Source organism: Poecile atricapillus, chromosome 4 (genome assembly GCF_030490865.1).
Source record: "Poecile atricapillus isolate bPoeAtr1 chromosome 4, bPoeAtr1.hap1, whole genome shotgun sequence".
Lineage (NCBI taxonomy): Eukaryota > Metazoa > Chordata > Aves > Passeriformes > Paridae > Poecile > Poecile atricapillus.
Genome location: NC_081252.1, coordinates 75,911,593 through 75,936,719, shown reverse-complemented (window position 1 = coordinate 75,936,719; position 25,127 = coordinate 75,911,593). Strand labels below are relative to the sequence as shown.

Sequence of the window (25,127 nt, the reverse complement as noted above, 5' to 3'; positions counted from 1 at the left end):
GAATCCCAGAATCTGGTGTCCCAGTAATCCCAGCAGGATCCAGTCCCAATAATCCCAGCAGAGTGGGAGTTTGTGTGGGGTGTGGAGCTGGGGTGGGAAGCTGGGATGGGGATGGGGGCTGGCAGCAGAGATGGGATGTGGGAAGGGGCCAGAAGGAAACCTGGCTGAGGGGGAAATCCCAAACTTCCCCTCAGATGAGTCCCTAAAATCTCACACCTGGAGAGCACCCAAGGGTGCTCCTGACCCTCGGGGGAACCCCCCAGTGTGTGGGAGCTGAATCCCGAGCCAGGACCACTCTGAGGGGTGCAGGTGACCCCAAACTCCCGGGAAAATCCTTTCTGGGGAGACAGCGCAGGTTCTGTGCTCAGAGAGGAGCTCGGGTTTCCTTTGGGAAGGGGCTGGGAGATGTCAGATCCCGCAGGGCAGCGGGGCCGAGCTCCCCCTGCACCGCTGGCCATGAATGATGCACGAGGCCTTGATTAATACTCCTCAGGAAATGATTAATTATTGATGCTGAGCCTGGAGCTCTGCACAGGCACCGCTCCAGCCTTGGCCCTCTGCCCCTCCAGCCAGTGCTGCCAGGGAGGAGGGATGGGTCACACCCCACAGCCACCCCAAAAACACCCCACAGACACCCCACAAACACTCCACAGACACCCCAAAAACACCCCACAGACACACAAACACCCCACAGACACACAGACACCCCACAGACACACAAAGACCCCACGGACACCCCAAAAACACCCCACAGCCACAGAAACACCCCACAAACACCCCAAAAACCCCCTATAGCCACACACAACCACACAGAGCCACCCCACAGCCTCTGGGCAGCTGCTCCTGGCTGAGCTGGGGACACGAGTGGGGGGGGAGAGGAGCAGTGGTGCCCCAAATCCTGGGGCTGGGGACACGGAGGGAGAGGGAGAGGGAGAGGGAGAGGGAGAGGGAGAGGGAGAGGGAGAGGGAGAGGGAGAGGGAGAGGGAGAGGGAGAGGGAGAGGGAGAGGGAGAGGGAGAGGGAGAGGGAGAGGGAGAGGGAGAGGGAGAGGGAGAGGGAGAGGGAGAGGAGAGGAGAGGAGAGGAGAGGAGAGGAGAGGAGAGGAGAGGAGAGGAGAGGAGAGGAGAGGAGAGGAGAGGAGAGGAGAGGAGAGGAGAGGAGAGGAGAGGAGAGGAGAGGAGAGGAGAGGAGAGGAGAGGAGAGGAGAGGAGAGGAGAGGAGAGGAGAGGAGAGGAGAGGAGAGCTCGGCAGTGCCGGGTTCCTTTGGCACGGGCTCAGGGCTCAGGAGCTGGATCAGGATCAAGCCAGGGTTAAACCAGAGCGCTCAGGGACCATCTGGGGATCAAGGCAGGGCCCAGAAGTGGATGCTCAGGGATTCAGTCAGGACCAAGGCTGGGATTAACCAGATCAGGACCAAACTGGGAACCAGCCCAGGGTATTTGGTGACTGGACTGGGACCAAATCAGGGGCCTTGGGGCCCACTCGGGCACTGAACCAGGGCATTCAGGGACCAGAGCAGGACCAAGCTGGGAATCGAGCCAGGGTGCTCGAGGATTGGATCCGGATCCAGCCGGGGATTAAGCCAGGATGATCAGGAACCTGCTCAGGAGCAGCCAAGGACCAAGGCAGGGTGCTCAGGACTGGGTCAGGACCAAGGCAGAATACTCGGGGACTCGATTAGGATCGAGCCAAGGATGAAGACGGAATGATGAGGGGCTGTCCCGGGACCGAGCCCGTGTGTCCAGCCCGGGACAGGTGCCCAGGCTGGGCCGCACACCCGGCGCTGCATTCCCGGGAGGATGCTCGGGGCCAGGAGCTGCCAGGGGCAGGGGCTTCAGCCGGGGGGACCGGGGGCTCTGTGGGCCGGGGGCTGCCGGGGCCCGCCGTGTTCGTGGGGAGACAGGCAGAGGGAGCTGTGCGGGAGGAACCGGCAGCGAGGCAGCCCCGGCTCCGGCTGCAGGGGAGGAGGCGGCTGCCGGCGCTCGCCCTCCGCCTTCCTCCATCCCTGCATCCCTCCCTCGCCATGCCGAGCCCGCTCTGAGCCTCAGCGCCCCGGGCACCCGCCGTCCCCAGGGTGCCCAGAACCGCCATCCTCCCAGGGCCCCGCCGGGGCCTTCAGCCTCGGCTTCCTCCCTCCCTCCTCCTCCTCCTCCTCCGCCTCCTCCTCCTCCCCCCACCCCGCAGCCACCACCCTCCCTCCCTCGCTCCTTCCCCGGGGCCTGGCATGGAGGTGCTGGCCGCAGGGAGCCGGGCGCTTCCCTCGGGCCGCATCGCTCCTTCCCCGCATCCCTGCGCCCGCATCCCCGGAGCCCCGCATCCCCCCGGGCCGGCGCTGCCCTGAGCCGCCCGCAGCCTCCTCCTTTGTGCGGCGGAGCGAGCTCCGGCCCCCACCGCACCCCCGGCTCGGGGGCGGCCCGCGGGCGAGCGGGAGCGATGCTGCCCTCGCCGGAGGAGCCCAGCGCCGGAGGACGGCGGCCAGAAGCAGGTATGGGGCCAGGGGGGATGGGACGGAGCGGGGATGGTGGCCCGGGAGGTGGTGGCTTGTCCCCAGGATGCTGCTCAGCCCGGCTCCCGGGAGCAGCGGGACGCAGCGGGGACAAAGCCGCTGCCAGGATGTGAGGACGGACCCGCCGCTCCCTGCCCCAGGGACTGCGGGGGGCGAAAATCCCATCCAGATTTTCGTGCCCACCTTCCCCGAGCCCCCCGTGCCTCAGCCCCGGCCGTCCTCGCCCACCGCGGTGCTCCCAGCCCGGGGAAGGAAGGGAGCAGCGGCACGGGGAACATCCTCCAGCCCGGCATCAACCTGCAGCCTCTTTCTCTGCTCCATCCCCGCTTCCCTCTCCAGCCAGGCAGGGGAGCTGCCTGCTGGTAACATTTTTGGGGGGTGGGTGGGCAGGAAAAGCGTTAAACAATGCGAAGAAAGGCTCCATGATGGATGGCAGGTAGCGGCGCTGGAGCAGCCCGGGGATGCTGCAATCCCGGCGCTCGGGAGCGTTTCCCGGCTCCGAATGCCTGCGGCTTTTATCAGCGTGGCCGCCGTAGTAATGACTCCACCAATAATTCCCTCAAATCCCGCTCGTTGCCGTGGAGATGGGAGCGAGGAGAGGTTTTGCGGCCGGGGCAGGACCTGCCCAGGACAAGGAGCGGGCTCCGTGCGCTTCCCCATCCACCTGGGCAGGATCCTGCCGCGGATTTTGGCCGGGAAATTCGGGCTGAGGCTGCTCGGGTGCCCCGGAGACGCCGTGGGCAGGAACCCAGGCCTGAGGCACCACGGCAGATTCCCCATCCCTGCGCTGGAAAAGCGCTTTCTCATCCCCCCGGCCCAAGTTGCTTTGTGCTCGCCGAGGTTCGGGTTCGGGCCGGCCCCGCCGGGGGTGGCCCAGGTGGGTTTAATGTGCCAGGGTGTGTTTGGGAACGGCCCCAAAACGCAGCCAAGCCGGTCACAAACCCTCCGGCCTCATCTCGGATTGATTTCTGGCGTGCATTTCTTGCCTTTGCTGGTTTTTCCCTTAAAAATGGTTTCCCAGCCTCGTGGCCTGGTTGTCCCTCCGAGGGGAGGCTGAGCCACCGGGGCTGCTGCCCTGGGGAGCTGCAGGGATGGATGGATGGAGGTTCCGTGGAGGTTCAGGGCTCAGCAGCTGCTGCTGATGGGATGCAGGAGGGCTCTGAGGGCTTTTAAGGTGGTGGGAAGAGCCGATTGTGGGATATTGCAGAGGGATGAGCAGGGGATGCTCCCACCCATGGGTGCCCTCGGTGTTCTGGGGTAAAAATTAATTCATGTTTGAATGACAAATGAATGAAAAATGAGAGAAAAATGAAAATCTTGTGCCCTGAGGTGTGTTTGTGCCTCCTGGGCTGGATTTTCACTGGCTTCTCCCACGTCACAAGGGTGGGGTTTCCCCCAGTGAAGTCGTGGAGGATTTTGTGAGTGGGGGATGAAGCAGCTCCCACAGGGACCCTCACCCACCCAGGCAGGAGAGGCCACCGTGTCCCCTGCGTTGGACACGGATGAGAACTCTTGGGAGTGAATCCCACTCCAGGCTCCAGGGGCTGATCCAGCAGGATTGGGTCAGCCTTGCTTGGAGCAGGTGGATCCCAGCAGCTGCTCCTGCTGTTGGACACAGGGGATGATCCTGGGCCTTGGAGACCCCTGATGCTGCAGGGGCTCACGGGGTGGTGGCTGGGCAAGAGAGCCAAGGGTCACCTCTGCCACCCCCTGTGACAAGCTCAGGGTGGATGGAGCGAGGTTCCCATGGGTTGTGCATCTTCCTGGTGCTCCCCCCAGATGGTTGTGAACCTTCCCAGGGGCTGGGAGACCTTCCCAGCCGTTCTGGATCTTCCCAAGGGTTGGTAGAACCACAGAACCATCCAGGCTGGAAAAGAACCCATAGCTCACAGAGTCCAGGAGCTGTGGAACCTCCCAAGGGCTGTGGAGCTTCCCAGAAGCTGTGGGTCTTCACAAGGGTTGTGGAACTTCCCAGTGGTTCTGGAGCTTCCAGGGGCTCTACATATTCCAGGGGCTCTGCACCTTCCAGGGGTTCTGCTCATTCCAGGGGCTCTGCACATTCCAGAGGTTCTGCTCATTCCAGGGGTTCTGCTCATTCCTGGGGTTCTGCTCATTCCCAGGGCTCTGCACATTCCCAGGGCTCTGCACATTCCAGGGGTTCTGCTCATTCCAGAGGTTCTGCACATTCCAGGGGTTCTGCTCATTCCAGGGGTTCTGCTCATTCCCAGGGGTTCTGCACCTTCCAGGGGCTCTGCACATTCCCAGGGCTCTGCACATTCCCGGGGTTCTGCACATTCCCGGGGTTCTGCAAATTCCCGGGATTCTGCTCATTCCAGGGGCTCTGCATCTTCCCAGGGCTCTGCACATTCCAGGGGTTCTGCTCCTTCCTGGGGCTCTGCACATTCCAGGGGCTCTGCATCTTCCCAGGGCTCTGCATCTTCCCAGGCTTCTGCAAATTCCTGGGGTTCTGCTCCTTCCTGGGGTTCTGCACATTCCAGGGGTTCTGCACATTTCTGGGGTTCTGCACATTCCAGGGATTCTGCACATTCCCAGGGTCCTCCACCTTCCTCAGCACCACTGCCCTCCCAAGGGACGCACGTGGGTGGGAGGAACACGGGAGGGTGGGATGGAGGCACAGAGGGGACCCAGAAGAAGCACCAAGGAGGGATTTTTGGGGACCCCCAGCCCCGTATCACTGACCCCCATCTCTTGCAGCGCCCAGCACCGCTCGCTGCTGACAGCCCCCCAGGATTGTGGGACCCCCCGTTCCATCCCGGCCATGTCCCAGCGGAGCTGCCGCTCCTCAGCCGGGGGCTCCCCGGGGACCCCCGCGCGTCCCCGCGGCCTCCGCACCGCGCCATGAGCGGGGTCCCGCGTGTCCCCCTGAGCGGGGAGCAGAGCTGAGGGATGGCCTCGCTGGACCTGCCCTACCGCTGTCCGCGCTGCGGGGAGCACAAGCGCTTCCGCAGCCTGTCCTCGCTGCGCGCACACCTGGAGTACAACCACACCTACGAGACCCTCTACGTGCTCTCCAAGACCAACAGCATCTGCGATGCCGCCGTGTTCCCGCTGGCCACCGACGGGGCCCTGCTGACCCCCGCCGCCCGCAGGGACTACTTTGAGAGCACCTCCTTCCAGGGCAAGGACCAGCGCTTCTCCTGTGACCTGGTCCCCGCCGAGGAGCTGGAGCCGGCCCCGTCCTCGTCGCCCTCGCCCCGCTATGTCCACGAGATCGAGATCCCTCTGAGCGAGATCTTCACCCGGGGCAAGGCCGTGGCGCCCGCGCCCGCAGCCCCGGCCACCATGGACGCGGCCTACGAGGAGGGCCTGGCCCGCCTGAAGATCCGCGCCTTCGAGAAGCTGGAGGTGGACAAGAGGCTGGAGAAGCTGACGGAGGAGGTGGAGCAGAAGATCGCCTCGCAGGTGGGCCGGCTCCAGGTGGAGCTGGACCGCAAGAGCTCGGAGCTGGAGAAGGCCAAGCAGGAGAGCCTGAGGCTGAGCCGGGAGAAGCAGGAGCTGGAGGACCGGGCGTCGGAGCTGTCCCGCCAGGTGGACGTCAGCGTGGAGATGCTGGCCTCCCTCAAGCAGGACCTGGTGCAGAAGGAGCAGGAGCTCACCAGGAAGCAACAGTGAGTCCTTTGTCCCTGTCCCCACCGCGGGGTGGGAGGAAAGGGGTGCCTGGCAGTGAGTCCTGGAGAAGCTGGGGCTGCCCCATCCCTGGGGGGGCTCAAGGCCAGGTTGGACTGTGTTTGGAGCAGTGGGGAACAGTGGAAGGTGTCCCTGCCCATGGAAGGGGTGGAGTGAGAGGAGCTTTGGGGTCTCTTCTGATCCAAACAGTTCCTGGGTCCGGAGGAGCCCAGAACCAGCACCAAGCGCTCAGGGCTCAGGCACAGCCCCTCGGTGATGCCCATCAGCACCATCCCTTATCAGGCTCTGCATCTTCTCCAACCCACCCAGTGTCCCTCACACCTGGGCCCCTCCACGGCTGGGTCACGGCAAGCCAGGCCTTGTCCCAGAGCCACCAGTGCTCCCAGAGAGTCCCACAGAGTCCTGCTTTGGCCTGAAGGAACCTCAAATCCCAGCTTGTTCCCACCCCTGGCATGGCTGTGCCAGATTCCAGGATTTTCCCTCAGAGGGAGCGTGGGGCAGCCCAAGCGGTGCCACCTCCATTTGCTGTTAAGGCTGTGACGCTGCCATCCTCATTTCCATCCCAATCTCCCCACTCAGCACCCCCTGCCCACCCCAGCGCTGCTCCTGAGGTTCCCTCCAGGCCAGCCTGGCTCATTCTGCCCATTGGTGGTGTCCAAGCAAACCAGACCTGGCTCCTCAGGAGCTGGAGCGAGTCTGGAGGGGCCCAGCGGGTCTGAGAGGAGCTGGTGGGGGACAGGCTCAGCTGGGCTGGGAGCACTGCTGGGATTCCTGAGGGAATTGCTGTGGTCCCCATCACCCTGTGCACATTGTGAATGAGTGACTCTGGGATGGTGGCCTGGCTCTCCTGGGGTGGGGATGGACACGGCTGGGCTGGGAGCACTGCTGGTGTTCCTGAAGGAATTGCTGTGGTCCCCATCACCCTGTGCACACTGTGAATGAGTGACTCGGGGATGATGGCCTGGCTCTCCTGGGGTGGGGATAGACACGGCTGGGCTGGGCTGGGAGCACTGCTGGTGTTCCTGAGGGAATTGCTGTGGTCCCCATCACCCTGTGCACATTGTGAATGAGTGTGACTCTGGGATGGTGGCCTGGCTCTCCTGGGGTGGGGATGGACACAGCTGGGCTGGGAGCACTGCTGGGGTTCCTGAGGGAATTGCTGTGGTCCCCATCACCCTGTGCACATTGTGAATGGGTGACTCCAGGATGGTGGCCTGGCTCTCCTGGGGTGGGGAGCTCCTGGCTCAGGAGCGGGGTCACCCTGCGGCTGGATAATGACACCCCCAGGTTTGGGGGTGTCTGTGGGTGGGGGCTGCCTCAGGGGTGTTGTCCAGGGGAACCTTGGGGATATGGGGTGATGAAATTAAACACTCCAGTGTGGAAGGGTCTGGAGCAGGGTCTGGAGACAGCTAGACAGGGTAAAGAGAGAGTCAAACATCTCTTGGTAGAGCATGGACAATGTCACCACCTAAAACCCTGTGTTTATGCCAAAACCACCTTCCAGACCTCCCATTCCTCAGAGAAACTCTCCTGCCCCTCAACTGTCCCCATCAGCCCCCAAACTCCTCCACCCCAAGGGACAAAATCCAGGGAGAGCACAGGAAGCTCTGCTGTGACAGGAGCTTTTCTCCTGGACGTGAGGACACCATCAGAAATCATTTTAATCAGCAAAGCCTCTCCTGGAAACATCTTGGGGACATTTCCAAGCCCTGCCAGCTCCAGGGCACCATGAAGCCGTTGTCCTCCTGGGCCACCTCTGGCTCCTGGGCTCCGTTTCCTTTGCCAGGAGTGTTTTTCCAGCAGTCCATGGGAATGAGGGTGATAACCATCAGCATCACCTTACAGCTGCTGCCCAACTCCACATTTGCCTTCCAGATCCCCTGGGGCCCCTTCCAGGAGCCTTCCCAGAGCATCCCCAGAGCTCCCAAGCTCAGCCTGCGAGCGGCAGGTTGGGGAGAAATTAATTGGTAATTAATTGGTAATTAATTGGTAATTGATAGCCAGCAGTGGGAATTATGTCACTAAGAGCTGCCCCCTCCTTTTCCTTTGTGCTTCTGAGCAGATCATTGTGTCCAGGGGTCCAAGGTCGGCTGTGAGGGATCAGCTTTGGTGTCCAGGTGTGCAGAGCTCGGGTGTGTGTGCTCGGGTTGCTGTGCTCAGCTGGGTGTGTCCAGGTGTGCGAGGGGTGGTGGTGAGCTCTGACACACCAGCAAAGCTGTGTTTGTGCATCATCAGGGGGTTCTGGATGATGAGGGGAGATGTGAGCAGCTCTGTGTGTGTGTGCACAACCAGCAGTGCAGGTGTGAACAGCTCTGTGTGTGTGTGTGTGTGTGTGCACAACCAACAGTGCAGGTGTGAACAGCTCTGTGTGTGTGTGTGTGTGTGTGCAGTGTGTGTGTGTGTGTGTGCAATGTGTGTGTGTGTGTGCACTGTGTGTGTGTGTGTGTGTGTGTGTGTGTGTGTGTGTGTGCACTCTGTGTGTGTGTGTGTGCACTGTGTGTGTGTGTGCACTGTGTGTGTGCACTGTGTGTGTGTGTGTGTGCACTGTGTGTGTGTGTGTGTGTGTGTGTGTGTGTGTGTGTGTGCACTCTGTGTGTGTGTGTGTGCACTGTGTGTGTGTGTGTGCAGTGTGTGTGTGTGCACTGTGTGTGTGTGTGTGCACTGTGTGTGTGCACTGTGTGTGTGTGTGTGTGTGTGTGTGCACTGTGTGTGTGCACTGTGTGTGTGTGTGTGTGTGTGTGTGCACTGTGTGTGTGCACTGTGTGTGTGTGTGTGTGCACTGTGTGTGTGCACTGTGTGTGTGTGTGTGCACTGTGTGTGTGTGTGTACTGTGTGTGTGCACTGTGTGTGTGTGTGTGCACTGTGTGTGTGTGTGTGCACTGTGTGTGTGTGTGTGTGCACTGTGTGTGTGTGTGTGTGTGTGTGTGCACTGTGTGTGTGTGCACTGTGTGTGTGTGCACTGTGTGTGTGTGTGTGTGCACTGTGTGTGTGTGTGTGTGCACTGTGTGTGTGTGCACTGTGTGTGTGTGTGCACTGTGTGTGTGTGCACTGTGTGTGTGTGTGTGTGTGCACTGTGTGTGTGCACTGTGTGTGTGTGTGTGTGCACTGTGTGTGTGTGTGTGTGCACTGTGTGTGTGTGTGTGTGTGTGCACTGTGTGTGTGTGTGTGCACTGTGTGTGTGTGTGTGTGTGTGTGCACTGTGTGTGTGTGTGTGCACTGTGTGTGTGTGCACTGTGTGTGTGTGTGTGCACTGTGTGTGTGTGTGCACTGTGTGTGTGTGTGCACTGTGTGTGTGTGTGTGTGTGTGTGTGCACTGCGTGTGCACTGTGTGTGTGTGTGTGTGCACTGTGTGTGTGTGTGCACTGTGTGTGTGTGTGTGTGTGCACTGTGTGTGTGTGTGTGTGTGCACTGTGTGTGTGTGTGTGTGTGTGTGTGTGTGCACACTGTCTGTGTGTGCACTGTGTGTGTGTGTGTGTGTGTGTGCACTGTGTGTGTGTGTGTGTGTGTGTGTGTGTGTGTGCACTGTGTGTGTGTGTGTGTGCACTGTGTGTGTGTGTGTGTGTGTGTGTGTGTGTGTGCACTGTGTGTGTGTGTGTGTGCACTGTGTGTGTGTGTGTCTGTGTGTGTGTGTGTGCACTGTGTGTGTGTGTGTGTGTGCACTGTGTGTGTGTGCACTGTGTGTGTGCACTGTGTGTGTGTGTGTGTGTGTGTGTGTGTGTGCACTGTGTGTGTGTGTGTGTGTGTGTGTGTGTGTGTGCACTGTGTGTGTGTGTGTGTGTGTGCACTGTGTGTGTGTGTGCACTGTGTGTGTGTGTGTGTGCACTGTGTGTGTGTGTGTGTGTCTGTGTGTGTGTGTGTGCACTGTGTGTGTGTGTGTGTGTGCACTGTGTGTGTGTGCACTGTGTGTGTGCACTGTGTGTGTGTGTGTGTGTGTGTGTGTGTGTGCACTGTGTGTGTGTGTGTGTGTGTGTGTGTGTGTGTGCACTGTGTGTGTGTGTGTGTGTGTGCACTGTGTGTGTGTGTGTGTGTGTGTGTGTGTGTGTGCACTGTGTGTGTGTGTGTGTGTGCACTGTGTGTGTGTGTGTGTGCACACTGTCTGTGTGTGCACTGTGTGTGTGTGTGCACTGTGTGTGTGTGTGTGTGTGTGCACTGTGTGTGTGCACTGTGTGTGTGTGTGTGTGTGTGTGTGTGCACTGTGTGTGTGCACTGTGTGTGTGTGTGTGTGTGTGTGTGTGTGTGTGCACTGTGTGTGTGCACTGTGTGTGTGCACTGTGTGTGTGTGTGTGTGTGCACTGTGTGTGCACTGTGTGTGTGTGTGTGTGTGTGTGTGTGTGCACTGTGTGTGTGCACTGTGTGTGTGCACTGTGTGTGTGTGTGTGTGTGCACTGTGTGTGCACTGTGTGTGTGTGTGCACTGTGTGTGTGTGTGCACTGTGTGTGTGTGTGTGTGTGCACTGTGTGTGTGTGTGCACTGTGTGTGTGTGTGCACTGTGTGTGTGTGTGTGCACTGTGTGTGTGTGTGTGCACTGTGTGTGTGTGTGCACTGTGTGTGTGTGTGTGCACTGTGTGTGTGTGTGCACTGTGTGTGTGTGTGTGTGTGTGACTGTGTGTGTGTGTGTGTGTGTGTGTGCACTGTGTGTGTGCACTGTGTGTGTGTGTGCACTGTGTGTGTGTGTGTGTGTGCACTGTGTGTGTGTGTGCACTGTGTGTGTGTGTGTGTGTGTGTGTGTGCACTGTGTGTGTGTGTGTGTGTGTGTGCACTGTGTGTGTGTGTGTGTGTGTGTGTGTGTGTGTGTGTGCACTGTGTGTGTGTGTGTGTGTGTGTGTGTGTGCACTGTGTGTGTGTGTGTGTGTGTGTGCACTGTGTTTGTGTGTCTGTGTGTCTGGGTGTGCACTGTGTGTGTCTGTCTGTCTGTCTGTGTGTCTGTGTGTGTGTGTCTGTCTGTGTGTCTGGGTGTGCACTGTCAGTGTGTCTGGGTGTGCATGGCTCACTCAGGTGTGCAGGACAGGTGTGTGTGTGTCCATCTGTCTGTGTGTAGCTGCTGCACTCTTGGCTGTTGTTGGAGCACACTCGTGTGCAGGGCTGTGGTGGCAGCGTGTGTTTGTGTGTGTGACCACCCCAGGGTGTCTGTCCCGTGTCCCCTGGCTCTGTCTCCACTCTCGGGGTGTCTGTCCCGTGTCCCCTGGCTCTGTCCCTGCTCTCGGGGTGTCTGTCCCGTGTCCCCTGGCTCTGTCCCTGCTCTCGGGGTGTCTGTCCCGTGTCCCCTGGCTCTGTCCCTGCTCTCGGGGTGTCTGTCCCGTGTCCTCTGGCTCTGTCCCTGCTCTCGGGGTGTCTGTCCCGTGTCCCTGTGTCCTGTCCCTGCTCTCGGGGTGTCTGTCCCGTGTCCCCACTGTCCTGTCCCTGCTCTCGGGGTGTCTGTCCTGTGTCCCCTGGAGCTGTCTCCACTCTCGGGGTGTCTGTCCTGTGTCCCCTGGCTCTGTCCCTGCTCTTGGGGTGTCTGTCCCGTGTCCCCTGGAGCTGTCTCCACTCTCGGGGTGTCTGTCCCGTGTCCCCTGGCTCTGTCCCTGCTCTCGGGGTGTCTGTCCCGTGTCCCCATGTCCTGTCCCTGCTCTCGGGGTGTCTGTCCCGTGTCCCCTGGAGCTGTCCCTGCTCTCGGGGTGTCTGTCCCGTGTCCCCTGGCTCTGTCTCCACTCTCGGGGTGTCTGTCCTGTGTCCCCTGGCTCTGTCCCTGCTCTCGGGGTGTCTGTCCCGTGTCCCCGTGTCCTGTCTCCACTCTCGGGGTGTCTGTCCCGTGTCCCTGTGTCCTGTCTCTGCTCTCGGGGTGTCTGTCCCGTGTCCCCTGGCTCTGTCCCGGTTACCGGGTGTTGTCTGGGGCTGTGTGTGCCCGGTGTTTCCGCTCGGGTCCCGGAGTTGCTGTCACACCGCAGCCCGGGTCCTTTTGGGGGAGCGGCCCTTCCGCAGGCTCAGAGCTGCCGAGCCCCTGCTAATTAATGTGTTAATGAGGGAACGGGGCCCTGCGATCACCGGGCTGAGCAGGGACCGGGGCTGAACAGGTTTAAGGGTGGCACTGCCACCCTCCACCCTCACCCAGTCACAGCATCACCATCCTCCAACCTGTGCTCGTCGTGCTCAGGACCCCGATCCGGTCCTGGCGGTGACGTATGAGGCTCTGGGGATGTCACCCCACCCCTGACACCCTGTCACCCCTGGTGACACCCCCTGCACGGTGGGGTCATCCCTGCACCCCTGTCCCGCCCGGGCCGGCTCAGAGCCGGATCGGGCTGAGCACGGAGCGATCCCGGGCTGCTCCAGCACCGCCGAGCCCGCTCCGGCTGCTCCAGGGGTGTCACCGCACAGCCGGGGTGTCACTGCACAGCCGGGGTGTCACTGCACAGCTGGGGTGTCACTGCACAGCCGGGGTGTCACCGCACAGCCAGGGTGTCACCGCACAGCCGGGGTGTCACTGCACAGCTGGGGTGTCACCGCACAGCCGGGGTGTCACCGCACAGCCGGGGTGTCACTGCACAGCCGGGGTGTCACCATGGTCCCTGTGCACAGCTGGGGTGTCACCACACAGCCGGGGTGTCACCGCACAGCCAGGGTGTCACCGCACAGCCGGGGTGTCACTGCACAGCCGGGGTGTCACCGCACAGCCGGGGTGTCACCGCACAGCCGGGGTGTCACCATGGTCCCTGTGCACAGCTGGGGTGTCACCACACAGCCGGGGTGTCACTGCACAGCCGGGGTGTCACCGCACAGCCGGGGTGTCACTGCACAGCCGGGGTGTCACCATGGTCCCTGTGCACAGCTGGGGTGTCACCACACAGCCGGGGTGTCACTGCACAGCCGGGGTGTCACCATGGTCCCTGTACACAGCTGGGGTGGCCCTGGGGTGTCACCGCACAGCTGGGGTGGCTCTGGGGTGTCACTGCACAGCTGGGGTGGCCCTGGAGTGTCACCACGGTCCCTGTGCACAGCTGGAGTGGCCCTGCGGTGTCACTGCACAGCTGGGGTGTCACCATGGTCCCTGTGAGGAGCTGGGGTGGCCCTGGGGTGTCACTGCGGAGCTGGGGTGGCTCTGGGGTGTCACTGCACAGCTGGGGTGGCCCTGGGGTGTCACTGCACAGCTGAGGTGGCTCTGGGGTGTCACTGCACACCTGGGGTGGCCCTGGGGTGTCACTGCACAGCTGGGGTGGCTCTGGGGTGTCACTGCACAACTGGGGTGGCCCTGGGGTGTCACTGCACACCTGGGGTGGCTCTGGGGTGTCACTGCACAGCTTGGGTGGCTCTGGGGTGTCACTGCACAGCTGGGGTGTCACTGCACAGCTGGGGTGGCCCTGGGGTGTCACTGCACAGCTTGGGTGGCTCTGGGGTGTCACTGCACAGCTGGGGTGTCACTGCACAGCTGGGGAGGCTCTGGGGTGTCACCGCACACCTGGGGAGGCCCTGGGGTGTCACTGCACACCTGGGGTGGCCCTGGGGTGTCACCGCGGTCCCTGTGCCAGGGAGGTGCTGCAGATTGACCAGTTCCTGAAGGAGACCGCGGCCCGCGAGGCCAACGCCAAGGTGCGGCTGCAGCATTTCATCGAGGAGCTGCTGGACCGCGCCGACCGCGCCGAGAAGCAGCTCCAGATCATCAGCAGCAGCTGCGGCACCACCCCCAACGGGAGCCTGGGCCGCTGCGGGACCCCGGCCGGCAGGGCCATCACCCGAGCGGTACCGCTGCGGCCACAGGCACGGCCTCGGGAACGCGCCCGGGGCTGCGGGAACCGTCTGGGGCTGCGGGAACCGTCTGGGGCTGCGGGAACTCACCCTCGGTTTCGGGAACGCGCCCGGGGCCTCGGGAACGTGTTCGGGGCTTTGGGAACTCACCCGGGGCTTCGGGAAAGCGCTCAGGGCTTTGGGAACGGGCTCGGGGCTTTGGGAACTCACCTGGGGCTGCGGGAACACGCTCAGGGCTTCGGGAACGCGCTCGGGGCTGCGGGAACGCGCCCGGGGCTTCGGGAACACGCTCGGGGCTGCGGGAACGCGCCCCTGGGTCTCCTCTGCCCGGGCCCGAGCGGGGCGGGGGAGGGACCCCACAGTTTCCCGTGGGAAATGGGGAATCCCGGGCGGGGGATCCCAAAGAGAAGCTGTTTCCCGTGGGAAATGGGATATCCCGGGATGGGGATCCCAAAGAGAAGCTGTTTCTCGTGGGAAATGGGGAATCCCGGGCAGGGGATCCCAAAGAGAAGCTGTTTCCCGTGGCTCGGTGTTGCCGGGCGGTGCTGGAGATGCTGCTCGGTATCCGCCGGGTGAGGGTGACCCCCGAGAGGCAGCTGGGGGTTCGCGGGGTCCCCTCCCTCGGCCGGGCCGTGCCAGGCCGGGCTGTGCCACGTCTTGTCCCCTGTCCCTGCAGAGAGAGCGGCACCCGGGGCCGGCGGTGGCCGTGGCCGGTCCCTACGGCAACCAGCGCTCCTCCTCCAGCACCGGGTGAGTGCCCGACCCCGCCGCCCCCCGGGGACCCTGGGGAGGGGACGAGCCCTGAGCTCGGCCATCCTCGTCCGCAGGGCCTCCAGCCGGCCCAAGGCCGTGTCGCAGAGCTCGGGCTGCTATGACAGCGACAGCGCGGAGCCGTGTCCCACCGACGACACCGCCGACGGTCACCCGTACCCGGCACGGGGCTCGGGGCTGCGCCGCCAGGCCATCCAGAACTGGCACCGCCGGCCCTACCGCAACAGCACCGAGGGCGAGGAGGGAGACGTGTCCGATGTGGGCTCCCGCACCACCGAGTCCGAGGCCGAGGGCTGGGAGCCGGAGGCGCCGGGATCCGCCGCGTCCCGAGGCGCCGGCAGCTGCCGCCTGACGGGTGAGAGAGCCCGGCCGGGCGGGTGGAACCGAGGCACGGCCACCGAGCTCCCCTCACCCGCCGCTCTCCGCAGTGGCCACCGATGGCAGGCCCGAGGGGAACAAGGTGTGCCGGCTGGAGCGGGGCAGCCCGGGCCACTCCAGCGAGGTGATCAGCCCCGAGATCCTCAAGATGCGGGCGGCTCTCTTCTGCATCTTCACCTACCTGGACACCAAGACCCTGCTGCGGGCGGCCGAGGTGTGCAAGGACTGGAAGTTCGTGGCTCGGCACCCGGCCGTGTGGACGCGGGTGCTGCTGGAGAACGCCAGGGTCTCCTCCAAGGTACGGGGGAGGCAGGGGGTGGTGAAGGGAGAAGCTGTGCGAGCATCTCCCCCGTGCTTGTGTCCTTTCCATCCTGGGACACGGCTGGAGCTCCTGGGGCTCCTGGGGCTCCTGGAGCTGCTGGAGCTGCTGGGGCTCCTGGGGCTGGTGGAGCTGCTGGAGCTCCTGGGGCTGGTGGAGCTGCTGGAGCTCCTGGGGCTGCTGGGGCTGCTGGAGCTGCTGGAGCTGCTGGAGCTGCTGGAGCTCCTGGAGCTGCTGGGGCTGCTGGGGCTGCTGGAGCTCCTGGGGCTGCTGGAGCTCCTGGAGCTGCTGGAGCTCCTGGAGCTGCTGGAGCTGCTGGGGCTGCTGGGGCTGCTGGAGCTGCTGGGGCTGCTGGGGCTGCTGGGGCTGCTGGAGCTGCTGGAGCTGCTGGAGCTGCTGGAGCTACTGGAGCTCCTGGGGCTGCTGGAGCTGCTGGGGCTGCTGGAGCTGCTGGGGCTGCTGGAGCTGCTGGAGCTGCTGGAGCTGAATGCTCCAGGACAGGAGCTCACACCTGCACAGCTTTTCACGTGCTTTGGGGGCCACGCCCATGAATTTGGGGTCACACCCATGGTTTTGGGGTCACTTCCATGAATTTGGGGTCACTCCCATGATTTTGGGATCACACCCATGAATTTTGGGTCACGTGCATGAATCTGGGGTCACGCCCATGAATTTGGGGTCACGTCCATCAATTTGGGATCACACCCATGATTTTGGGGTCACGCCCATGGTTTTGGGGTCACACCCATGAATTTGGGATCATGCCCGTGAATTTAGGGTCACACCAATGATTTTGGGGTTGCATCCATGGTTTTGGGGTCACACCCATGGTTTTGGGATCACGCCCATGATTTTGGGGTCACACCCATGGTTTTGGGATCACACCCATGTTCTTGTGGCCCGTGCTCTGCCATGGCCCCGTGTGTGTGTTCCCACGTTTCTGGCACGTGTGTGCCCAGCTGGGGAGGGTGGTGTTGCCATTCTGGGGTGTCCCTGGCAGTGAGTGCCACCCCTGTGCCCCAGTTCCTGGCCATGCTGTCCCAGTGGTGCACCCAGATGCATTCCCTCACCCTCCAAAACCTGAAGCCGCGCCAGCGGGGCAAGAAGGAGAGCAAGGAGGATTACATGAAGAGCACACGGTGAGTCCCCGTGTCCCTCTGTCCCCGTGTCCCCCCTCCCAGAGCCGGAGCTGCAGCTCCTCAGGGAACCCCAAAATCCCTTTCCTTGCTGCACCCCAACGCACGGCGGCTCCTGCCGTGGGATTCGGGTGTCCCGGAGCCGCGGACGCCCGCGGGACGCGTCACCCTTCCCGGGGTGGTCACGGGGAGGGTGAGCCGGGGCTCCTGAGCCTGATCCTGGCTCTGTCCTGGCAGGGGATGCCTGGAAGCGGGGCTGGAGTCGCTGCTGAAGGCGACGGGCAGCAATCTGCTGATCCTGCGCATCTCACACTGCCCCAACGTGCTGACCGACCGCTCGCTCTGGCTGGCCAGCTGCTACTGCCGCGCCCTGCAGGCTGTCACCTACCGGTAAGGACAGCCACCAGCGCCTGCCAGGCATGGGGACAGGCTGGGAACACACCTGGACGGGCTGGGAACACACACACATGGGCTGGGAACACACCTGGATGGGCTGGGAACACACCTGGATGGGCTGGGAACACACCTGGATGGGCTGGGAACACACCTGGACAGGCTGGGAACACACCTGGATGGGGTGGGAACACACACACATGGGCTGGGAACACACCTGGACAGGCTGGGAACACACCTGGATGGGCTGGGAACACACCTGGACAGGCTGGGAACACACCTGGACAGGCTGGGAACACACCTGGACGGGCTGGGAACACACACACATGGGCTGGGAACACACCTGGATGGGCTGGGAACACACCTGGACGGGCTGGGAACACACCTGGATGGGCTGGGAACACACCTGGATGGGCTGGGAACACACCTGGACGGGCTGGGAACACACCTGGATGGGCTGGGAACACACCTGGACAGGCTGGGAACACACACACATGGGCTGGGAACACACCTGGACGGGCTGGGAACACACACACATGGGCTGGGAACACACCTGGATGGGCTGGGAACACACCTGGACGGGCTGGGAACACACCTGGACGGGCTGGGAACACACCTGGACAGGCTGGGAACACACCTGGATGGGCTGGGAACACACCTGGACGGGCTGGGAACACACACACATGGGCTGGGAACACACACACATGGGCTGGGAACACACCTGGACAGGCTGGGAACACACACACATGGGCTGGGAACACACCTGGATGGGCTGGGAACACACCTGGATGGGCTGGGAACACACCTGGATGGGCTGGGAACACAGACACACACACACAGACACACACACACGGGCTGGGAACACACACACACACACACACACACACACACACACACACACACACGGGCTGGGAACACACCTGGACAGGCTGGGAACACACCTGGATGGGCTGGGAACACACACACACACACACACAGACACACACACACACACGGGCTGGGAGCACACACACACACACACACACACACACACACACGGGCTGGGAACCCCCAGCAGCTCCTGAGATGGAAACCATGGCCAGATTGGCACCTCTGGCTGCTCCAGGGATTTCCTGAGCTGGAAACCATGGCCAGATTGGTACCCCTGGCTGCTCCAGGGAGCTCCTGGACTGGAAACCATGGCCAGATTGGTACCCCTGGCTGCTCCAGGAGCAGCTCCTGAGCTGGAAACCATGGCCAGATTGGTACCTCTGGCTGCTCCAGAGAGCTCCTGGAGGGATGCAGACCCAGCCCAGGGGTGACACCGCTGCAGGTGGGGCCATCACGTGTCCCCTGTGCTGTTCCAGGAGCTCCACGGACCCCGTGGGCCATGAAGTCATCTGGGCCCTTGGAGCAGGCTGCAGGGACATCATCTCCCTCCAGGTCGCACCTCTGCATCCCTGGTAAGGCACGGAAGCGTGGGTGGGGCGGGTGGGAAGGGACCCTAGAGCCCCCCCAGTGCCACCCCTGCCCTGCAGGGACAGCTCCCTCTGACCCAGGGTGCCCCAAACCCCAGTGGCCAGCCTGGCCTGGGACACTGCTGGGATGAACTGGGATAGGAGGAGGCCACACAGCGTGAGGGGCTGGAAAGGAGCTGGGGGCCAGAACCTGATTTGCTATGGGAGGGTTTTTGTGGGATGAGCAGCAGGATGAGGATGATGAGGAGCTCAGCCCCATCCCTCCCTGTGCAAACTGGGAGCTGCTGGGTGTCTGCAGCTCCCGGGAATGCTGCAGGGAGCTGCTCACACCCGAGATGAGAGGGATCTGTGATGGGTCTGGGAGCTGCTGCTGAACATCAAAGGCTGTCTGAGCTCTCAGGCTCAGAGCCCTGCAGGGTCTGGGTGTGGATGAAAGGATGTCACAGCTCAGGGGGGCACTGCAGCTGCTCTCATTCTGGGAAAGCTTTTGGGGGAGATGCTGCTGGAGCCCCATCTCCATCCCGAGGTGTCTGGGTGCTCAGGAGCTGATGGCTCTCACAGGACACTCAGCCTGGAGAGCCCCTGGGTGCTGTGTCAGGGGCCAGGGGCTGTCACCCTGCAGGACAGGTGGTGTCTGGGTGCTCAGGAGCTGATGGCTCTCACAGGACACTCAGCCTGGAGAGCCCCTGGGTGCTGTGTCAGGGGCCAGGGGCTGTCACCCTGCAGGACAGGCGGTGTCAGGGCCTGGTGGCCCCTGTGTGCCCTGGGGCAGCAGCACCTGGCACCTGCCCTCTCCACCTGAGAGAGGCACAGGCCCTGCTGCTGCTGCTGCTCTGATCCCTCAAAGGTCAGAGTGCAGGGCCTGCTTTGGGTCTCTGAGGTTGGAATCACAGAATCCTGGAATGGGTTGGGAGAAACCTTAAACACACCCAGGGCCACCCCAGCCGTGACAGTGACACCTCCCAGTGTCCCAGGAGCTCCAGCCCCGGTGTCCAGCCTGGCCTGGGACACTCTGGGGATCCAGGGACAGCCCCAGCTGCTCTGGGCGAGGTTTGGGGCTCTGGGCTCACGGAGCTGCCCTGGCCCAGCGGCTGCACAGCCCCAGGGTGATGGGAGGGAGAGCTCCCGGTGCCACGGGCTGCCAGGAGCGCCTGGGGGGCTGAGTGACCGTGCCAGCCCCAGCTCTTGTCCCTCGTGTCCCCAGCCAGCAGCCGACGCGCTTCAGCAACCGCTGCCTGCAGATGATCGGGCGCTGCTGGCCCCACCTGCGGGCGCTCGGCGTCGGAGGGGCCGGCTGTGGAGTGCAGGGCCTGGCGTCCTTAGGTAGGCATTGCTCGGGATCCTGGCCTTGGCAACGGGCCTTGGGCTTGGAGAGACCTCTGGGACCACCCAGAGCCCACCCTGGGATCACAGAGCAGGTCATGGGCTTGGAGAGAGCTCTGGGACCACCCAGAGCCCACCCTGTGCCCAGAACTTGGGGTCACAGAACGGGCCTTGGGCTTGGAGAGACCCCTGGGACCACCCAGAACCCACCCTGTGCCCAGAACTCGGGATCACAGGATCACAGAACGGGCCATGGGCTTGGAAAGACCTCTGGGACCACCCAGAGCCCACCCTGAATCACAGAGCAGATCATGGGCTTGGAGAGACCCCTGGGACCACCCAGAGCCCACCCTGTGCCCAGAACTTGGGGTCACAGAACGGGCCTTGGGCTTGGAGAGACCCCTGGGACCACCCAGAGCCCACCCTGAATCACAGAGCAGGTCATGGGCTTGGAAAGACCTCTGGGACCAGCCAGAGCCCACCCTGTGCCCAGCACATGGGGTCACAGAGCAGATCATGGGCTTGGAGAGATCTCTGGGATCACCCAGAACCCACCCTGTGCCCAGAACTTGGGGTCACAGAATCACAGAATGGGCTTTGGGCTTGGAGAGACCCCTGGCACCACCCAGAGTCTACCCTGTGCCCAGCACTTGGGGTCACAGAGCAGATCATGGGCTTGGAGAGACCCCTGGCACCACCCAGAGCCCACCCTGGGATCACAGAGCAGGTCATGGGCTTGGAGAGACCCCTGGCACCACCCAGAGCCCACCCTGTGCCAGCCCAGAGCACTGGGTGCCACCTCCAGGCGTTCCCTGGACACCTCCAGGGCTGGGGACCCCAAACCTCCCCGGGCATCTCCTCTCTCCTCCACTGGGGTGAGGAGGGGCCCTCACTGCAGGGAGGGCGATGCTCCATGGGGGTCTCCCTGGAGAAGCCCACCCCACCCTGAGCCCCACGGGAGCTCCCTGCCCCTCCTGGTGCCACCCACCCCTCCCAGCCCCCTGTGCCAGCGCCTGTCCTTGTCCCTTCCCCGCTGACGGACGCTCTGTGCCTGCAGCTCGGAACTGCATGAGGCTGCAGGTGCTGGAGCTGGACCACGTGGCCGAGATCAACCAGGAGGTGGCTGCTGAGATGTGCCGGGAGGGGCTGAAGGGGCTGGAGATGCTGGTGCTGACGTCCACCCCGGTGACCCCCAAAGCCCTGCTGCACTTCAACAGTGAGTGACACACTGGGACCCTCAGCATCAGCCAGCTCCCAGAGCCACGGGGCAGAGGATTCCCAGGGGAGCTGCGGGCACTGGGAGGGGCTGGGAGCTCTCTGGGGAGGGTGACAGAGGGTGCCAGCACCCCCAGCAAGGGTGGGCCAAGGAGAGCTGATCTCACCTTGGGCTGCAGAGAGGATGGAGACACCCCCAGGGTGATGGAGACCTCCAGGTTTGTGCCACACCCGAGGTTTGTGACGTGCCTGAGGTGTTTGTGCCACACCCGAGGTTGGTGCCACACCCGAGGTTTGTGCCACACCCGAGGTTGGTGCCACACCCGAGGTTGGTGCCACACCCGGTGTTTGTGCCACACCTGAAGTTTGTGCCACACCTGAGGGGTTTGTGCCACACCCGGGGTTTGTGCCACACCTGAGCTTTGTGCCACACCCGGGGTTTGTGCCACACCCGGGGTTTGTTTGTGCCACACCCAAGGTTTTTGTGCCACACCCGAGGTTGGTGCCACACCCGGTGTTTGTGCCACACCTGAAGTTTGTGCCACACCCGAGGGGTTTGTGCCACACCCGGGGTTTGTGCCACACCCGGGGTTTTTGTGCCACACCTGAGGTTTGTGCCACACTCAAGGTTGGTGCCACACCTGAGCTTTGTGCCACACCCAAGGTTTTTGTGCCACACTCAAGGTTTGTGCCACACCCGGGGTTTGTTTGTGCCACACCCAAGGTTTTTGTGTCACACCCGGGGTTTGTGCCACACCCGGTTTTTATTTGTGCCACACCCGAGGTTGGTGCCACACCCAAGGTTTGTGTGACACACCCGGGATTTGTGCCACACCCGGTGTTTGTGCCACACCCGAGGTTTTTCTGCCACACCCGGGGTTGGTGCCACACCCGGGGTTTTTGTGCCACACCTGAGGTTTGTGCCACACTCAAGGTTTGTGCCACACCTGAGCTTTGTGCCACACCCGAGGGTTTTGTGCCACACTCAAGGTTTGTGCCACACCCGGGGTTTGTATGTGCCACACCCAAGGTTTTTGTGCCACACCCGAGGTTTGTGCCACACCCGAGGTTTATTTGTGCCACACCTGAGGTTTGTGCCACACCTGGGGTTTTTGTGCCACACCCGAGGTTGGTGCCACACCCGGGGTTTTTGTGCCACACCCGGGGTTTGTGCCACACCCGGGGTTTTTGTGCCACACCCGAGGTTGGTGCCACACCCGGGGTTTTTGTGCCACACCCGAGGTTTGTGCCACACCCGAGGTTTATTTGTGCCACACCTGAGGTTTGTGCCACACCCGGGGTTTTTGTGCCACACCCGAGGTTGGTGCCACACCCGGGGTTGGTGCCACACCCGAGGTTTGTGCCACTCCTGAGGTTTATTTGTGCCACACCCGAGGTGTTTGTGCCACACCCGGGGTTTGTGCCACACCTGAGGTTTGTGCCACACCTGAGGTTGGTGCCACACTCGGGGTTTGTGCCACACCCGGGGTTTGTGACACACCCGGGGTTGGTGCCACACCCGAGCTTTGTGCATTTGCTGCAGTCACTGGGCAGGGCAGGAGGGTCACAGCCTCAGGAGAGCCTGTCCTGGTGCTCCCAGCTCGGGGGGCTGGGGTTGGGCTGGCTGGTGCCCTCCCCTCTGGATGGCAGGCAGGGATTCCCAAGGAAGGGGGAGGACACCGGGTTGGGACAGGGCAGCCAGGGGCCACCTCACAGCCCCTTCAGAGACCTTGGCCAGGTCTCCATCTCCAGGGTGAGGATCCCCACACACAGAGGCCTTTGAGGAGCAGGGGGTGGGCTCTGGGGTCCCTGCTGGCCGTGGGGAGGCTGCCTGTGCCCCAGGTGTGAGAGCCAGGTGCTGTCTGTGCCCCAGGTGTGTGCCGGAACCTCAAGTCCATCGTGGTGCAGGTGGGGATTGTGGATTACTTCAAGGAGCCACACAGCCCCGAAGCCAGGAAGATGTTTGAGGAAATGGTGAACAAACTCCAGGTAAGGGACCCCAGCCCCAGCTAACACCAATGTCACCAGCCCTGGCTCCTTCCCATGGCAGGGATCAGAAATGTTCCCCCTCTCCCTCACTTTCCTCTTTCCGTCCTGTGCCAGGGGTTTGAGATGATGTTCCCCCTCTCCCTTCCTCACCCCGTGTCTTCCCTGAGGCAGGGACTGGAGATATCCCTGCTCCTCCTTCCCTGTCCCTGTGTCCTTCCCATGCAGGGATTCCCTTCTCTCTCCCTGTGCCCTTCCTATGGAGCAGGGATTTGAGCTGTTCCCCTTCCCTCCCATCACCCTGTGCCCTTCCCATGGCAGGGATTCCCTTTCCCTCCCTGTCCCTGTGTCCTTCCCATACAGGGATTTGAGCTGTTCCCCTTCTCTCCCATCACCCTGTGTCCTTCCCATGGCAGGGATTTGAGGTGTTCCATCCTCTCCCTGTGTCCTTCCCATACAGGGATTCCCTTCTCTCTCCCCATGCCCTTCCCATGGCAGGGATTCCCTTTCCCTCCTTCACCCTGTGCCCTTCCCCTGGCAGGGATTTGAGCTGTTCCCCCATCACCCTGTGCCTTTTCCATGCAGGGATTTGAGGTGTCCCCTTCCCTCTCCCTGTGCCCTTCCCCTGGCAGGGATTTGAGCTGTTCCCCCATCACCCTGTGCCCTTCCCCTGGCAGGGATTTGAGCTGTCCCCTTCCCTCCCTGTCCCCACGGAGCAGGGGCACTGCTGGCTGCCCCCAGCCCCACCGTCTGCTCCTCTTCCAGGCCCTGAGGAAAAGACCTGGCTTCTCCAAGATTTTACACATCAAGGTGGAAGGAGGCTGTTAGCCCTTCAGGGAACCCAAAGCACATTCCCTGCTCTGCCTGGCGGAGCCCCTGAGCCCCAGCCCAGCGTGGGCCGGAGCAGGGTCCCCCCGGCTGGTGCACAAGGAACCCCAAACTCTCGCAGGCCCTCGGGGCCGCTCGCGGGCGAGAAGGTGCTACTCAAGGACATTTCTTGGCTGCCCCAAGAGCTGGGGCCGTGCTCTTTCCTGGGGGGAAGATGGCTTCGAACCCCTGCTCTGCTCCTCTCCAAGGATCCGTGCTCGGGGATGGCTGTTCCGTCAAACTCTGCTTTGGGCTCTTTGCTCGTTTGAGGATGGTTCTGGGGGCTCTCGGCAGAGCCTGGGCTGCCTCCGGGCTCCCTGGGGCGATGGAGGGGGGTGGAAGGGGCTGTTCCTCCCCAGGGCCCAGCACACCACAGGGTTCCCCCTCGTTTTCCTTTTGGGTTTGACAGAGGGGCCCCCAAAGCTGGGGAAACGCTCCCAGAAACCAGCACAAAGAGCAGAGCTGCACCTCGGGGGCTTGGGGAGCCACAGGACACCAGGAGACGTGGGAGCTCTTCCAGAGGTCTCCAGCCTCACTTCTTCTCCACCAAAACCCTCCTGCCAAGGCAATAAACCATCTCCAGAATCCTCATCCAGCAGGAAACACGGCTCACAGGTCACACACCATCCACAGCCAGTCTCCATCCAGGGTCCATTGTCCCACGTGGAGAGAGAGAGAGGGACAGTCATGGGACACCCACGTTTGCCATCCCATCGCCTTCCCGAGCAGCCTGAAGGAGAAACCCTGGCCAGATCATCCTGGAATTGTCCTGGGAAAAGCACCAACCAACAGCCCTGGCTGACCTTTATCTACAGCCACCGTTTTTGAAATCTGATTTTAATTCTGAGTGTCCTCTGCCTGCAAGGACGTCATCATCCCCCAGATATCCTTTATCCATAGGAAAAGGCTTTGGAAAGGCATCCAGCAGGGTGAGGATCTGGACCCTGAAGGTACCAGGAGGTGCTGCTGGGACTGGGGACAGCCATCAGAGCACTGCCAGCAGTGGGGACACCCCGGCCTTACCCACAGCCCCAGCCCCGTGTCCTTGGAGCCGACGGGCTGAGCGGAGAGGAATCGACTGGGAAAACGGATTTGGGGCTTTTCCCTCTCCTCTGGACCAGCACTGGAGGTTTTGGTGCCTGCTGGCCAGCCTGGCTGTGAGGGGACACCTCCCAGAGCGTCCCCCCAGGAGGGACCGGGCTGCAGACCCAGCTCCACATCCCTCAGCCATGGCACCAGAGCTGCTGCCCTTGGCTGGGGCTGCCAGACAGCCCGTGGGGATCCCCAGAGGAAGGAAAATCACCCCAAAACCCCTGAGGCTGCTCGTGGTTCTCCAGCCCCACCTGGAGACCCTTCACCCGCCCTTCATCCCAGCTGTGCTGTCTGCTCCAAGCCAGGGTCAGGGT

General features: G+C 62.5%; 1 protein-coding gene across 1 annotated transcript; it reads left to right on the top strand.

The window, feature by feature from the left end:
- Positions 1–5,413: 5,413 nt before the first annotated feature.
- FBXO41 (F-box protein 41) lies at positions 5,414–23,682 on the top strand. The gene is made up of 12 exons (XM_058838965.1): positions 5,414–6,135; positions 13,660–13,888; positions 14,553–14,626; positions 14,704–15,002; positions 15,076–15,323; positions 16,368–16,483; positions 16,718–16,870; positions 18,220–18,315; positions 19,535–19,653; positions 20,711–20,869; positions 22,742–22,857; positions 23,620–23,682. The coding sequence occupies exons 1-12, from the start codon at positions 5,414–5,416 to the stop codon at positions 23,680–23,682; spliced, it is 2,394 nt and encodes a 797-aa protein (XP_058694948.1).
- The last annotated feature ends 1,445 nt before the right edge of the window (positions 23,683–25,127 follow it).